Source organism: Cynocephalus volans, chromosome 1, assembly GCF_027409185.1.
Source record: "Cynocephalus volans isolate mCynVol1 chromosome 1, mCynVol1.pri, whole genome shotgun sequence".
In the NCBI taxonomy this organism is placed as follows: domain Eukaryota; kingdom Metazoa; phylum Chordata; class Mammalia; order Dermoptera; family Cynocephalidae; genus Cynocephalus; species Cynocephalus volans.
Window position 1 is genome coordinate 64,072,381 of NC_084460.1, and position 18,026 is coordinate 64,090,406.

General features: G+C 36.9%; 1 protein-coding gene across 5 annotated transcripts in view; it reads left to right on the forward strand.

Annotated features, from left to right (window-relative positions):
- The window catches only part of FBXO25 (F-box protein 25), an 80,237-nt gene that overhangs the window by 5,365 nt on the left and 56,846 nt on the right, over window positions 1-18,026 (forward strand). For all 5 annotated transcript variants that reach the window (XM_063105350.1, XM_063105379.1, XM_063105343.1 and 2 more), the window contains exon 2: window positions 1,221-1,361. In XM_063105350.1, the coding sequence (XP_062961420.1) occupies window positions 1,228-1,361 (134 nt within the window). In that variant the 5' untranslated portion in view covers window positions 1,221-1,227. The remainder of the gene's footprint in view (window positions 1-1,220; window positions 1,362-18,026) is intronic.

Genomic DNA, 18,026 nt, shown 5'->3' on the forward strand with positions numbered 1-18,026 from the left:
TTTTTTAAATGATGATTTTCATAACTGGAGTCTAGTCCATGAAACTTAACAGGCATGTTCCAAACTGAAACCAACATCTCTCATCTCCCCTCCCCTAGCAAAAACCTATTCATTCTGTATTTCTTATCTCAGAGCCAGGTGCCCCAAATCAAAATATGGATGTCTTTGATTTCTTCCTCACATATCCAGCCAGTCTTCAAGTGCTGTTTGGCTCTATTTCCTAAATATTTCTACCATCTTTTCCCTTCTCTCCAGTCCATTTGCTGCTGTTCTGTCTCACCTTTTAAACGGAACATTCAGCAGCCTCCAGTCCTAAATATTCATTCCTCCCAGTGTCCCCCCACCCCATCTGTTCCCTAGAGTGTAATCCTTAGTTGTTTGTAAAGCTCAAATATATTTGAATCACTTACCTACTTACGTCACTTTCTGGGTCCCTCCTTGCTCTCAGAATAAAGTCCAACTCCTGTAACTTGCTCTGGCCTTTACTGACTTCATTCTTCTAGCTGCTACCCATTTCCTCTCTTCTATTTTAAACTTCAAATTCAACCACATTGTATATTGACAAAATAAAATAAATCTAAAAAAATAAAATCAATAAATCAATAAAATAAAATGAAAAAACAAAAGATTTTATAAAAACTAAAAAATAAATTAAAAAAAAAAAAAACTTCAACCAAATTGATCTACTTAGAGTTGCAGAATGTAAATACATTTCATGTTATGTTGCATCTAAGTTCTGGCATAGAGAGTGCTCTCTGTTTAGAATAATATTCCCTGTTCTTTCCCATTCTCCGATTCCTGCTTGTTCTTCAGGTATGAGCATAGATGTGACATTTTACCTCTGGTAAACCTTTTCTAACACGTGCAGTATTGGGCTAGTAAATCTGTCTATACTCATGCCATCTTATCAGTTTCGTATAACCAAAGAATTATGTTATCATCACTGTTTACCACCAATGTCTTGCCAACATTTCAGTGATAAGCAGACATGTTAATATTAACTAAGAACTTTAATCTTTAAAAATCAATGAGGGGTTGACCAGTTAGCTCAGTTGGTTAGAGCATGGTGCTGATAGCACCAGGATCCAGGGTTCTATCTCTGTACTGGCCAGCTGCAAAAAATTTTTTAAAAATACGTAGTCAAAATAAATGCTACAAATGAAGGAAACTTTTGTTAATTACGTATTCACTTTTAACATAAATTAACTTTTCCTTCATAGGAGAACTATGCCTTTTTTGGGTCAGGACTGGAGATCTCCTGGATGGAGTTGGATTAAAACAGAAGATGGCTGGAAAAGATGTGAATCCTGTAGTCAGGAACTTGAAAGAGAGAATAATCAGTGTAACATCAATCACAATGTGTAAGTTACAGGTTAACAAAACCACATCATTTGTCAGCTTAACATCTATGGCCTTTTCTATTTTTCAGTTTACTGCAAAGCTCCATAACTGGTAATTTTGCTGAGAATTACAGAGGATCAGATGAGTTATTTAGCTAAAGAATGAGCCTAGTAGATTGCCTAATAGACACACATACATGCTGTTTTCTTCTTTTTATTTAAAACGTTTAATCCTCACAATAATCTGAGAGATGGGTGTTGTTATTAATCCTACATTATAGCTGAGGAACCTGAGGATATTAAAAGGTACAAGTTTGTTGGCATATGTCAGGGACATGATAATAGTGGCTTACACAAGACAGAATTTTATTTTTCTCTCTTGAAAGCCTGAGTTGGTATAAGGGACTTTGCTTCATAACATTTCAGGGGCCCAAGTGACGTTCTGTCTTGTTGCCCTGCCATCCCAAGAGTGTAGCCACATTGGCATGATCTAAGAGAGTGTATTGCCTACCCCATCTGTATTCCAGTTCATCTGTGCTTTAATGGCACAGCCCAAAAGTTACACAGATCAGATCATGTCTGTCCACTCTCTATTGGCTAGAGCACTAGCCATACGGGAAGCTAGGGTTTGCGGACTATCTTCTGCATAGCTGTATATATAGATAAAAATCAGAGATTTCATGAACACAGATGCAGGGTAGATGGCTATGGTGTGGTAACTAGCAATCTCTACCACAGTGATATTGAGAATTTGAAGGGTTAGGAACGTCTTGAGACCTGTTCCTCTAGTCATGGGTCTAGTCATTGATTTTATTGTATATTTTTATTTGACATTTGCATAAATACCAACTATGTGTGTGATAGCCATCTGTTTTTCTGACAGAAGTTTAGTAGCTTTAGACCAGAGACTGTTTTTTGCAGTATTCGAAGCAGAAATTAATTTTATATTTCAGTTAAAGTGGAGATAACACATAATAATTGTTGAATTTATATCATTCTGAGTTTTGTTTAATATTGATGGCTATAAAATTTATTAGGGTTGGTAATTATGCTTTTGGTATCAGATAATTAATGTTTCACAGTTATGAATTTTCTAGGTCATTTTTTTATTGTCTTACGATTTTTATAACAAATTATTTAAAGTTGGTTGAGTATATGTAGAAATGTTAGTTGTCTCACATTTACTCCCAATAGTCACAATTAAATGTGGAGATTCCTAAGGTTACCATTTTAGGATGGGGAAATAGGTTACAAAATGTCAGTTTACAAGAAGTTGTAGTGCTGGAAATACAATGTTATTGCTACTTCTACATTATGTAATTTGTGTGAGTTTCTGTTTTTTTCCTCATGTACTCTTTTTCTCATCATTCCAAACATGTTTTAAAAGTCTGAGAATTAATTTTTTCTATATACACATAAACTTGGAGAATATAGTCAGGACATGTTTTCTTTATGTATCTCTGTGCCCTGTCTGCCTCCTCCGTTCCCAGCAAACTCACCTACATATCCACACCCATTCAGACTTACAAATCCTTTGAAATAGCACTGCTAACAGAAGCGTCCCTGTGCAGAGTGAAAACGTCCAAATGTCTTCGCTTACGACACAAGGTGTTACTGTAGCAACCATGGCTACCCACCATGAGGTGACATGAAGGGAGGATTAGTCAACACTCATTTCTTTCACCCCATCCAGTTGCCTCACAAATCTATGGACCCTCTCTTTCCCCTTCTACCTTTGTTCTCTATCTTCCCCTGACTTCTCTCCATTCCTACCAAAATGTGTGAAACATAGCACTCCTGATTCTTTGATTTAGAGTGGGCTTTCTAAAATTAGAAAAATTACTGTAGTAAAATAATTTAGGTGATCAAGACCCTAACTAAGTTACTTAATTCTATTTTTTGTAAATGGGCATGAAAATAGAAGGCCTTTAAATATTCCCCTGCTTACTTTTCCCCTCATTTTGGGACAAAAAGTTCAGAAGAAATAGGTAAGAAATTACGCAATTCATCTTGGTAGATCTAGGAGCAGCCAATCAGTTCTTACTTTGAACCCTTGATTAAGTTGCTCCTTCAAGGAACATTCATGATATTATTAAGGTTACCGATGATGGAGCAAATACTAAACCATGTTTTGAATGCTTAGTTCTTCATTTAAAAGAAGTCATGTGTTAGAACTTACAGAGTATCTTACAGAGCACAGTTTAATATACAGAGCACTCATCTTGAACCCCATCCAAGGAAGTGTATTTAATAAGCTGTAGATGCAGCATAGAATGCAGATTGGCTGGGTTATAGATGGAAGAAAAGACAACCATTTCACAATTCTAGTATACCAGATGAGTCTACTGGGTGAGTACTTGCCTACAGTAATGTCTGTGCAGCTGGATAGAGGGTTAGAATCAGTAGGAGAGTGGGTAATAAATTGATTTGACAAGCAAAAAGGGGAGCCCTTAAGAATAACTTTCAGGTTTTGGCTAGGAGAAAATGGAACTAAGTAAATAACCTGGCTTGATTTTCTCTTCATTGTGGGGTTGCTGCCACTCAGTTTTATGTTTGATGACAAAAATTATATGATTTTTATAAAGAGAAAGTATTGAAGAAGAGTGTCTAGGTACTATTTATCTTTAAGAATTCCTCACATTTTCCATTAGATTTCAATGTTGTTAGTAACTATAGGATTGTTGAGGATGTACAAGAAGTTACTCATTGTCTTTTGTAAAGCTGAAATTTGATGAGGGAGTGTGTAGTCAAAATTGTGTTTATTTATTTTTAAATTTTTCTTTTAATTTATTTATTATGAATATTCATGAGATACAAAGATGATTGTCCCCCCTCCTGCCCATGATGTGAGGGCCAGATTCATACTGGACCAGAAATTACTTTTGTACCCTTTGTCCCCTCCCAATTATCCCCCAACCTCCCTCACCCTCCTCTTCTCCCCTCCACTCCAATTTGTAGCCCTAGGAATGTTCCCTCCCTCTGTTGGATCACAGCACTGCTGTGGTCTTTCTTTCCTACCTTTCTCTCTTAGCTCCCTCATATGAGTGAGCACATGCGGTGTTTATCCCTCTGTGCTTTGCTTGTTTCACTCAACATAAGTTTCTTCAGGTTCATCCATGTTGTTGCAAATGGGAGTATTTCATTCTTTTTTTATGGCAGAGTAGTGTTCCATAGTGTATGTATACCACAGTTTCCTTATCCAGTCATCTATTGATGGACACTTAGGTTGGTTCCATATCTTGGCTATTGTAAACAGAGCTGCAATAAACATGGGAGTGCAGGTATCTCTCGACATGATTTCCATTCCTCTGGATATATACCCAGAAGAGGGATTGCTGGATCATATGGAAGATCTATCTGTAGCTGTTTGAGAAACCTCCAAATTGTTTTCCAAAGTGGTTGTACTAATTTACAGTCCCACCAACAGTGCAGTAGTGTTCCCTTCTTTCCACACCCTTGCCAGCATTTGTTATTCACCATCTTTTTGATTATAGCCAGTCTAACTGGAGTGAGGTGGTGTCTCAATGTGGTTTTAATTTGCATTTCCCTGATGAATAGTGATGTTGAGCATTTTTTCACGTATCTGTTGGCCATTTGTATGTCTGCCTTTGAAAAATGTCTATTCAGCTCCTTTGCCCGTTTTTTAATTGGGTCATTTATTTTTTTACTGTATAATTGCTTGAGTTCTATGTATATTCGGAATATTAGTCCTTTGTTGGATGCATAGTTAGGAAAAAATTTCTCCCATACTGTAGGTTGTCTTTTCACTCTGTTGATTGTTTCTTTTGCTGTGCAGAAACTTTTTAGTTTGATATAGTCCATTTGTTTATTTTTTCTTTTGCTGCTTGTGCTTTCGGGCTCATGTTCATAAAGCCTGTGCCCTGACCTAACTGCTGAAGTGTTTCACCTATATTTTCCCTTAGTAATTTTACAGTTTCGAGTCTTATACCTAGGTCTTTAATCCATTTTGAGTTGATTTTAGTGTATGGTGAGAGATGCATATCTAGTTTCATTCTTCTGCATATGGATATCCAGTTTTCCCAGCACCACTTGTTGAAGAGTCAGTCTTTTCCCTCATGTAGATTTTTGTTGCCTTTGTCTAATATCAGATGGCTATAAGCCTGAGGAGTGATTTCTGAGTTCTCTATTCTACTCCACCTGTCTGAATGTCTATTCTTATACCAGTACCATGCTGTTTTGGTTACAACAGCTTTGTAGTATAACTTGAAGTCAGGCAGAGTTATGCCTCCAGCTTTGTGTTTTTTGCTCAGGATTGCTTTGTCTATTTGGGGTCTTTTGTTTTTCCATATGAAAGGTAAGGTTTTTTTTTTCCATTTCTGTGAAGAATGTCATTGGTATTTTGATGGGGATTGCATTGAATCTGTAGATCGCTTTGGGTAGTATAGACATTTTCAGTGTTAATTCTTCCAGTCCAAGAGCATGGAATATCTTTCCATCTTTTTGTGTCTTCTTTAATTTCTTTCAGAAGTGGTTTGTAATTCTCATTGTAGAGGCCTTTCACCTCCTTGGTTAAGTTGATCCCTGGGTATCGTATTTTTTTGATGACAATTGTAAATGGGCTTTCTTTATTTCTCTTTCTGTTAATTCATTATTTGAGTATATCAATGCTGCTGATTTGGGGGCATTTGTCTTGTATCCTGCAACGTTACTGAAGTTATTAACCAGCTCTAGTTTTTTGATAGACTCTTTAGGTTTTTCTCTATATAGTATCATGTCATCTGCAAATAGGGAAAGTTTGACTTCATCTTTTCCAATCTGGATTCCCTTTGTTTCTTTCTCTTGCCTGATTGCCCTAGCTAGTACCTCCAGTACTATGTTGAATAGAAGTGGTGAAAGTGGACATCCTTGTCTTGTTCCTGTTCTTAAGGGGAAGGCCTTCAATTTTTCCCCATTCAGAATAATACTGGTGGTGGGCTTGTCATAAATGGCTTTTATTGTGTTAAGATATTTTCCTTCTATACCTAATTTGTTGAGAGTCTTTATCATGAAGGATTGTTGAATTTTGTCAAATGCTTTTTCAGGATCTATTAAGATAATCATATGGTCTTTGTCCTTGAGCTTGTTGATGTGATGTATCACATTTATTGACTTTCATATGTTGAACCATCCTTGCATCCCTGGGATGAATCCCACTTGATCATAGTGTATAATTTTTTTAAATATGTTGCTGAATTCTAATTGCTAATATTTTGTTGAGGATTTTAGCTTCTAGGTTTATCAAGGATATTGGCCTATAATTTTTTGTTGTTGTTGTATCTTTATCTGGTTTTGGTATCAGAGTTATGTTGGCCTCATAGAATGAATTTGGGAGAGTAGCATCTATTTCAGTTTTTTGAAATACTTTCATGAGAATTGGTATTAACTCCTCTTTAGAAGTTTGATAGAATTCAGCTGTAAAGCCATCCAGACCCATACTTCTTTTTGTTGGAAGATTGCTAATTACCACTTCAGTCTCCTTGCTTGTTATTGGTCTGTTCAGGTTTTCTATCTCTTCTTGGTTCAGTCTTGGTAATTTATATGTGTCTAGAAACTTATCCATATCTTCCAGATTTTCAAATTTGTTGTCATACAATTGTTTATAATAGTCTTTAATGATTCTTTGTATTTCTGTGGTATCAGTTGTAATGTCTCCCTTTTCATTTCTGATTTTTGTTATTTGTATCTTAGCTGTCCTTTTTTTGTTAATCTAACTAATAGTGTGTCTATTTTGTTTATCTTCTCAAAAACCAACTTTTAGTTTTGTTGATCTTTTCTATTGTTTTTTGGGTCTGTATTTCATTTTGTTCTGCTCTGATCTTAATTATTTCTTTCCATCTACTGCCTTTAGGTTTGGATTGTTCTTGTTTTTCAAGTTCTTTGAGGTATAGTGTTAGGTCATTTATTTGAAGTCTTTCCATTTTTTTGATATAAACATTTACAGCAATAAATTTGCCTCTTAGTACTGCTTTTGCAGTATCCCACAAGTTTTGGTTTAATGTATCTTTATTCTCATTAGTTTCTAGAATTTTTTTGGTTTCCTGTTTAATTTCTTCTTGGACCCATAGGTCATTCAGGAGCCTATTATTTATTTTCCATGTATTTGTATAGCTTCCAGTGTTTTGCTTATTGTTTATCTCCAGTTTTAGTCCATTGTGGTCTGAAAAGATTGTTTGAATGATTTCAGTTTTTAAAAATTTGCTGAGACTAGATTTGTGAACTAATATGTGGTCTGTCCTGGAGAATGTACTGTGAGCTGATAAGAAAGTGTACTCTTTAGCTGTTGGGTGAAGTGTTCTGTATATATCTGCCAAGTCCAGTTGGTCTAGGGTGTAGATTAAATCCTGTGTCTATTTGTTGACTCATTGCCTGGAGTCCTGTCCCATACTGCAAGAGGGCTATTCAGATCACCCACTATTAATGTATTAGGTCCTATCTCCTTCTTTAGGTCTAAGAGTGTTTGCTTGAAATATCTGGGTGCACCTGTATTGGGTGCATACATGTTTATGATTGTTATGTCTTTTAGCTGAATAGTTCCCTTCATCATTATATAATGGCCTTCTTTGTCTTTTTTAATGTTTTTTGTTTTAAAGTATGTTTTGTCCAATATAAGAATAGCTACTCCTGCTCGTTTTTGGTTTCCATTTGCATGGTATCTCTTTTTCCATCCCTTCACTTTTAGTCTATGAGTGTCTTTACAGGTGAGGTGGGTCTCTTGAAGACAGCATATACTTGGGTCTAGCTTTTTAATCCAGTCAGTTGGTCTGTGTCTTTTTAATGGGGGTTTAGTCCATTCACATTTAGAGTAGTTATTGAGAAGTGTTGTTTAATTCCTGTCATTTAATTGCTACTTGTTTAGGTGGTTTATATATCTTTTGATCATTATTTCCCCTTTTATTTCTCTTCTTCAATGTGAGTTGAGAATTTAAGGTGGAATGATTTAGCTTCTTTCTCTTTCTTGCTGTCATTTTTGTTTTAACTGTGGGTTTTGCTCTTTCTTGTGTATTTGTGATGGTGGTCGCCATTATTCAGATTCCAGATGAATGACTCCCTTGAGAATTTCTTGCAGGGCTGTTCATGTGGTGGTGAACTTCCACAACTTTTGTTTGTCTGGGAAATACACTATTTCTCCCTCATTTCTGAAGGAGAGCCTTGCTGGGTAAAGAATTCTTGGCTGGCAGTTTTTTTTCTTTTGGTATTTTGAATATATCATTCCACTTTCTACTGGCCTGTCTGTTTTTGGTTGAGAAGTCTGCTGTTAGTTTGATGGGGGTTCCTCTATAAGTGACCTGATGCTTTTCTCTTACTGCTTGTAGAATTCTCTCTTTGTCTTTGAGCTTTGTGAATCTAACTATAATATTTCTTGGGGAGGATCTTATCGGGTTGAATCTGTTTGGCGACCTTTGAGCTTCCTGGATCTGAAGGTCTGTATCTCGCCCTACACCTGGGAAGTTTTCTGTTACTATTTCCTTGAGTAGGTTTTCAATACCTTTTCCTTTCTCCTGCCCCTCAGGAATACCCACAATTTGGTTGTTAGAGCGCTTGAGGTTATCTGCTATCTCTCTTAGGTTTTCCTCATTATTTTAAATTCTTTTTTCCTTTTTTTTTTTGTCTTCCTGAGTTATTTCAAAAAGACCGACTTCAGGCTCTGAAATTCTTTCTTCTGCTTTCTCTACCCTGCTGCTCAAGCTCTCAGTTGTGTTTTTCATTTCATTGAGTGAGTCCTTCATTTCTAGAAGTTCTGCTACACTCTTTTTTATGGTATTAATCTCTTTGTAGATTTCCTCCTTCATATTCTGGATGATTTTTCTTGTTTCATTGTGTTCTCTAATTAAGTCTTCCTTTATTTCTTTAAGTTTTCTTAATATCATTGCTCAAAATTCTTTTTCAGATATTTCACGGATTCCCTGTTCCATGGAGTCTGACTTTGGGCATTACTGTATCCTTTTGGTGGTGTCATTTCTTCTTGATTGTTTGTACTTCTAGTATTTTTTCGCTGACGCTTGGTCATTTGGTGGGGGATTTGCTTCTTCTATTACACCGAAGTTGGCCATAGAATGGCCCTGGCTGCTACTGTGGAGGGTGAATTGTCTTTGCTTGACAGTAGGTGTGGTGGTGGCTATGTTAAACCACCTTGGTTCCCATTCCAGACTCTGTGGTCATAGAATGAGCCCCTAGCGCTGTGGAGTTCTGCTGGGCCAAACTCAGTGGGTCGGATCTGTGGCCTGGTGCTCCCCCTGGGTCTGAGGTGGGGTGAGGGGCCGCATCCAGCCGCGCAGTTCCAGCTGGCTGCTGCTAGTGGGCTCACCTGCGTGGTGCAGGTTCAGGGTGCAGGGGTAGGGTCTGGAGCTCCCCCGCTGCCTGGATCCGAGGCAGCCGGGTGAGGGGACCATGTGAAGCTGCACGGTTCCACTGGTTGTTGCTGCTTCCGGCCACTACCAGTGGGCTCACCTGTGCAGTGCTGGTTCAGGGCATGGGGTGGGCGGAGTCTGGAGCTCCCCCCTGACTGGGTTGGAGATGACGGGGTGAGGGAACCGTGAGGTTCCCCTGGCTGGTACTGGCGGGCTCCCAAACAGTGTCTTTAGCTCAGCCTTGATGATGATGCTTCTAGGGTTCTTTCCCTTTGCATCTCATTTATTAAATCTTTTTATTGCATTATTTTTATTTACACCTCATTAAACATTCTATTTCCTATCCAAATTTTAATGTTAAAACATTTTCTTTTGGGTTTAATTTGGGTTTATTTTGGTATTTGGTTCTCAGAGGCATATCAGTGGGGATCATCATAAATTTAGGGCTCCACAAAAATTATCTTCAACCTTAGTACTTCCCAAGATATCCCAAGATTGTTGAATTCAGTAAAAGTTTTTTATACTCCCCTTGGTGGCTGGCCAGTGTAGGGACTGAACCCTGGACATTGGTGTTATCAGCACCACACTCTAACCAACTGAGCTAACTGGCCAGCCCTATAAAAGGCATTTTTAAATTGTAGGTCTCCCAAGGGAACAAGATAAAAGAAGCTAAATTTTTGGTTCTCTGCCGAGTATGTGAAAATGTTCTCTGGTCACCGTGAGAGATAGAGGATTCATGGGATTCTCATGGCCCTTGAAGTAAAAACTGGGATACTAGAGCTGTAGTATCTTGGTGAGGAGACCATTCTGAATCCATTTATTTAGTTAAATAAATACCCCTGTTGTCACATTGGTGTTTTCCCATTAGGATCTTTAGAGTATCATTACAGGTTTCAGTAAACACCCAGACGGGCTTCCTTATATTTTCTTTTTAGTGACTGGAAAGAAAATTTTAAGTGATTTATAAAGTTAGTTTCAACGTCAGTTTCAACTCTAAGTATTTCAGGCAATATTTATTATTAATTGCTTTTTAATTAATGATTTCCTTTGGATTACAAATTTCTATCTCTGACTTTAATACTGTCTCTCCCACATATGTATTTTTTGTCAATTATAAAGTAATGCATGCTCATTGTAAATGAACAAAAGCAAAATCATGCAGTCCGAAAGTATATGATATGAAGAGGGAAGTTCTCCTTTTCCAGCTCCTATCCTATTTCGACATAGTAACTAACTGTGTGTCACTATTACCAAATGGTAGAGTATACAAAAAATCATGGTCTTTTTCTCTATCCCAAACCCTGCCATCACCTGATGCTTTCTTTGTCCACCTTTAGGATTCACAACCTCTGGCCTTGGTGCTTGACTGCTTTGTTTGTCTTCTCTGTCTCAGCCGCCCACTCCCATGATTCAAAACCATGAATTCAGGCATCCCAGTCTTTAAGCATAATCTTCCTTCTTGCCAAGTTTCTTGGCTGCCACCTTGTCTTTTGACCTATTTTTTTCATCCTATCAACCCTTTCTTTTTCATATTTCTTTTTGTCCAGCTATTGTTCCATGATCCATTGTTTTAATAACATTCCTGCCAGTACCCTAAACTTTCATCTCAGGCTTTTTTTTTTTTTTTTAATACACCCAACCCTAGATGAACCTACACATGAGCAGCCAGGAAATGCTATCAGTTTGGATTTGGTTTTTCTCACTTGAAAGAACTCTAACTGCTGTGGTTAGTGTATATCTTAAGTTAAGAATTTAGCTCATCAGCCAGATCTTCAGTTTCCTCCTATTACCTGTGGACTTAACTACATACACCCCCCCACCCGACATCTATTCATCCTGTGTCTATAACCACTCTTACTCTCTGTTGGTTCTCAAAGTGTCCTAAGAATATTTCTGTCATTGCATTTAACACATTTGGATAGCTTGTTTATCTAAATGCAGCATTCTCATAGAACAAGGACTTTTCCTAATTCATTTTTGTGCCCCAGTCCATTCCTACTTAGTGTCTTGAACATATTAGGTGCTCAGAAAATGTCTGGTGTCCAGATGAATGCAGAGGCACATTCATAGAGTGGTAGAAAAATTCTAACTATAAACCAACAGCTAAATCTATTGAAATTGGTTTGGTTTCGATTATGGATTTACTTATCTTTCAGGAGCAAAGGCCTAAATCACTTTTTTCAGGTTAAATTAAATTATTTGTTTTAAGCCGGGTTTAGACATCTTTTGCTAATGTAGGCCATGAGAACAAAACATCCCTTTTCAAATCCAGGTCACTAAAGCTTTGCATTGGTTGTATTATGTCTGCTGTACGATGTTTTGCAGATGAAAGCCGTGTACTTATTTTCTGCCAATTAATGTAAAAAAATGGGCCAAACCACATTCAGAGAACGTGTATCCCAACCTAATCCCTTTGTTCTGAAATTGATCTGTCTTCCTTTTCCTCAGTCATCTTCAGTTCATTCTTCTAGCTTGGTTATGTTCATAAGCTGCTTTTGACATTTTGCCGTTATCTGGTTTTGACATTCTGATTAATTTTGTTTATTTTCCATTTTATGTATATATTTTTAATTTAAAACTTTCTCATATCTTATTTGAGGATGGCAGTAAAAAGGTCTTAAATTTTCCAATATTTCAAATGCCTAGGTACTTTTTTCTTTTCTTTTTTTAATGTTTTTATTGTGAAATGTAGCGTTCATACAGAAAACAACACAAAACAAATTTTACAATTCAGTGATGTGTCACAAAGGAAATATACCAGAGTTCCCAATACAGTAAATAAATAAAACATGGCCAGCATCTACAAAGCTCACCCCCATTCTCGCTTTTCTTTGTAGTTAACCACCAAGGGTTGTATTTCTAAATGCTGTATTTTAGTTTTGTCTGATTTTTGAAATACTTATAAAATAGGGATCATACATTATGAATTCTTTTATATCTGGTCTCTTGTGGTCAACTTGTGAGATTCATCCATGTAACTAACTGAAGATATTGCAGTGTGTGTTCCATATAGGAAGGACATATGGCTTGTTTTCAGTTTGGGATTTTTACAGATACTGCTGCTGTAAACTATCTTGTGCAAGTTTTTAGGTTTACCCATGTAGTCATTTTAGTTGAATGTATACCTAGGATTAAAATAGCTGGGCCATTTAGTATGTACGTAGCCACCGTTAATATGTTATGCCAAACTGTTTTCCAGAATGGTTGTGTCATCCATTCTTCTATTAGTAGGCATAAGAACTGCCATTGTTCCACAGTCTAAAATGCCATTGCATTGTGGGTTTATTTTGCTTTTTTCTTCTTGGAAATAATCAAGACAGTGGGATATTAGGGTAAGAATAAACAAATAGATCGGTGGAATAGAACAGAGTGTGTGAAAAAATGATCCACATTTACGAGGGCAGTTGTTTCCTGACAAAGGTGTCCAGACACATGGGCGGTGGGGCACAGGGAGGAGGGGAAAGCAGTCTTTTCAACCAATGCAGTTCAATTGGGAAAGGAAAGTTTTTTCAACTGGATAAATATATGGGGGAAATGAACCTCCACTACTAACTCTCACCATGGACACATCAATTTTAGATGGATTGTAGAATGAATTGTGAAAGCTAGTTTCAAGAAGAAAACACAGAAGAATATCTTCACAACCTGGAGGTAAGCAGATTTCTTAGCACACAAAAAACACTACAAAATAAAAAAAATGCTAAGTTGAACTTCTCAATATTAAAAACTTCTTGTCTAAAGTCATTATTAGAAAGGCAGAGAAACTAGAATAGCCAAAACAGTTTTGAAAAGAACAAGATTTCAAGACTTAACTATAAAGTATAAAACTACTGTAATCAAGAGAGTATGCCATGTGGTATTGGTGAAAAGATAGATACACAGGTCTATGAGACAGTATAGAGGGCCCCAAATAGGTACATATAAACAGTCAACTGATTTTTGACAGAGGTGCAAAAGTAATTGAATAGAGAACATATAATCTTGTCAGCAAATGGTACTGGAAAACTAGATGTCCATATGCAGAAAATGAGCATTGTCCTACAGCTCATACTTTATACAAAAATTAACTTAGAATAGGTGATAGACCTAAATGTAAAATGTAAAATTATAAAATGTAAAGCTATAAAACTTGTGAAAGAAACACAGAAGAAAGTCTGTGTGATCTTGGATGGAGTTTTTAGATATGACACCAAAAGCACAGTCCATTAAAAAAAATCAATAATTTGCATTTCATCAAAATTTTTAAATTTTGCTCTCGGAGAAAACATTTGTGAATCACATATCTGGCAAAGGACTAATATCCAGAGTAGAAAAAGAACACTTAAAACTCATAAATAAGAAAACGAACAACCCAACACAAAATTGGGCAAAAGATCTGAACCTACACTTCACCAAAGGTGATGCATGGATTGCAGAGAAGCACATGAAAGAGAGCAGGGGAAAATAAGCATATTGATGCTCAACATCATTTGTCGTTAGGGAAATGCAAGCAATCCAGAAAGTAATCATTGCAACTAGCCTGAGGTCACAGTACCAATTAGGGCAAGCAGCTGACCAGCTAGAAATAGAACAAAGTTCTGGGGATTGAGTTAGCCATAGTGGGCCTAGATAAGCCTTCACATGTCTGTGGTGGTCTGGAAGGCTGTGCACCTTCTGTGTAAGATACCATTACTCACCTATTACAGTAGCTGAGGTTAAAGAACAACAAAACATTCTAGTGCTGGTGAGGACAGTACCATATGCTGGCAAGATTGTACTCTCACAAATGTTGATGGGAATGCAGAATGGCACAACCACTTTGGAAAACAGTTTGGGAGTTTTGTGCTAAGTTAGCTGTCATATGACCCAGCAATCTCACTCCTAGGTATTTACCCAAGAAAAATGAAAACTTATGTTTACACAAAACCTGTATGTGAATGTTAATAGCAGTTTTATTCAGCAATTGCCAATGCTTTGACTAAACCCAGATGTCCTTCAACTGGTGAATGGATAAACAAAACAGTGGTAACATCTGCAGTGGAATACTACTTGAAAGTAAAAAGGAATGAACTATTGATCTGCACAACAACATGGGTGAATCTTAAATTCATTTTGCTTAGTGAAAGAAACTAAACTGAAAGGCTTACATATTGTATGATTCCATTTATATGACATTCCAGAAAAAGCAAAACCATCGGGATGAAAAACAACTCAGTGGTTGCCACGGACTAAGAGTTAGGGGAAAGGAGTTGATTACTAGAGGAGGCAGTTTTGGGAGTGATGGCACTGTGGCATTAGATTTATGACTGTGCATTTGTCAAAATGCATAGAATTGTGCAGCACAGAATTCACTAAAATCAACTAGGATGTTTGTGTGTGAGTGAGGGAGGTAGCCCAAATGATACAAATGTGACAGATGGATCTAATTGCATTACAGACGAATCCTGTAACCACCCCGAAATGGAGGTAGAAGGAGCTGACAGCATGCTGTAAGACTAAAGACAAAAAACTCTAGTTAGTGCATTTGTTCCTCTTAGGAGTATGGGTTAGCAGTCCTGAAACTACTTTATGTGTAAACTAGGTTAAACAAATATGAGTGAATATAGATAATGGGAGCCAGCTTTTTCACTTTAAATAAGGAAAGTGGTAGTGCTAGCATTAACTGTGGTTCTGCATTGCAGTTGGAGGTGCCAGTATGAACTCAGGTTTTTGTTAATTTTTTAGAAAGAGAAATCTGAATTTGTGTGTACATGAGTTAGTATAATACATCTATGTCCTAGCTCTGTTCAGGAAGAGGTGGTAGAGTAGTGACGCACCAGCAGCAGTGAGCAGATCCAGCCACGTACCAAGATCATGGTTTCTAAGGACTCCTTGAAGAAGGGCTTGATTCCAGGGCTGAAGTACAGAAAACACAAGATAAGCCTGAAGCATCTGAGCGTCTTGTGGCTGAAAGTCAAGAAATGATATTAAGAAAAAAAGATAGCAGCATGTCAGAAGTGCAGATGTCAACCCCAAAGTGCTCCAATGGCCAAAGCTGTAGCAATTTGAGCAATAAAATAAATAATGATAGTAATGGATTATAACCCAAAGAAGAAAATAAATATCCATGAGTTCATGCTGATATAAAGAAATAATATAAATATATAAATAAATAAGGGATAAGGAACAATTCTTCCTTTACAGAAGGCTTCCAGTTAATGTAGAAGGAATAAGGGAAATAGAAAATCATTATTAGATACCCATGGTAACGGTTGTTGTAGTCAAGATCCATTGATAGATACTAAAATTAATAGGTGGAAGGTTAAGGAGAAACAGTATCTGCAATCTTCTCCAAAATAGCTATTCATAGCAAAGGGAAAATTAATAACTGTACAGTTGAGAAACTTGGCAGACACTACCCTAAACAAGCAATCAAGTTTGGGTTTGGCATCATATTGGCTTCATAAACCCCTGGGGTGGTGCAGTGTGAACAGCATAACCAGCGGTATTCTTCCCAAAAATGTAAGACCTCAAATCTCATCAGAAGAAATACTGGACAAATTGAAGGACATTCTACAAAATAATTAGCCAGTACTCTCAAAATTGTCAAGGTTACGAAAAATGAGAGAACTACAAAACTGTCCTGGATGGGAGGAGACCGTGGAACTGTGTCAGCTAAACATGGTATGTATCCTGGATGGGTCCCCGGAGCACAAGAGGGCATTAGTGGGAGACCAGGTGAAACATGAATAAAGCCTGTAGCCACCTTGATAGCATTCTACCAATGTTTGTTTCTTGGTTTTGATCCTTGTTCTGTGGGTATGTAAGATGCTTGGGGAAGCTGTGTAAAAAGTCAGGAATGTCCTCTGGACTGTTTCTGCAACTCTTCTGGAAGTGTAAAATTATTTTTAAAAGTTTTTTATTTTTTAATTCATCTCTAAAAAAATTAATAGGCAAGCCAAAGACCAAGAGATAGTATTGTATTATATTGTCTGACTGTGCAAGGCAATCAGGTCTAGGGTCTATTGTCAGTTCAGGGGCACACAGTCATGGCAGGTAAGATTAATGTTGAGCCCCTCCCCAATTATTGCCTTAACAGCTTTAGGGGGAGGGCTGGGACTGACTGAGAGTAGCAGGAGGCAACTTTCTGTGGTGTAGAAGCATCGGGGTCTTGATTGGGTGTGTGTTACAGGTGATCGCATAGATCGGAACCCCTGAACTGTACTTAAAAATCTATTCATTCTACCGTTTATGAATTATACCTCAGGGGGGAGAGAGAGAGAGAAAGAGAATCTCTGCTCCATTTGAAATTCATCTGAGGGTGTGATGTGAGGAACAAATCTGTATCTTTGTGTAGTAACTATCCAGTTACTGCAACACCATTTATTTAAAAGTCCTTTTCCCCATTTTTTGAGAAGTCCCCTTTATTGTATACTGAATTTTCATGGGACCGCTTTTGGGCTTTCTATTCTGTTGGACTGCCATTGTAATGTGTTTTAATATCAGGTAGGACCAGACTCCTCCCCCATTGCTGTTCTTGTTTAGAGTTGTCTGGTTATTCTTGCTTGCTGCTTCTTAAATGAACTTTACAGTTAACTTGTCTAGCTCCAGGAAAAGAAAACCTGATATTTTTTATTGAGATAGTATTAAATTTATATATTTTTAAAGAATTGTTTCATATGCTTCTAACTTATTTGCAAAGAGTTGTACCATGTAGTCTTTTGCAATTTTTAAATTTTCCTCTGTTAGCATTTGTATTTTCTTCTCATCATTATTAATTTCATATATTTGTGCTTTTTTTTTTTTCTTTTTTCTGATAAAATATCTAGTGGTTTGTTTTTGTTCGTTTCCTCCAGAGTACCAGCTTTTGGATTTACTTTTTAGTTCTATTCTTTTTCTACTTAATATTATCTGTTTTTATCTTTAATAATTCTTTTCTTTCTTTTGGTTTGCCTGTTCTTTTTCTGGCTTTTTAGGTTGTATGTTTAAATAATGTATTTTTATTATATAAATTTGTATTGATATAGGCATTTAATACTATAAAGTTTCTTGTGACAATTGTTTTTCCTGGGTTCCATAAATTCTATATATATTTCCCAAACCTTTTATAGGTGTGTGTCTTATATGTATGGTGTTTGATTTTGCTCTGTGAGCCAATCCAAAACTCTTTTTCCTTTTAATAGGTGAGCCGTGCCCATTCACAGTTCTGGCTCCATCTGGCCTCAGTTTCTGTGTATAATGTATATCTACACCTGTATGTATCTGTACATATGTGTGTATTTTTTAGATCACAAAAATAGGGAGCCTCTCACCTTTTGTTCTGCTTTATTTGCTTTTACTCTTTTGGTTTTTCCCCCTTATGATTTTCACCTTTATACTA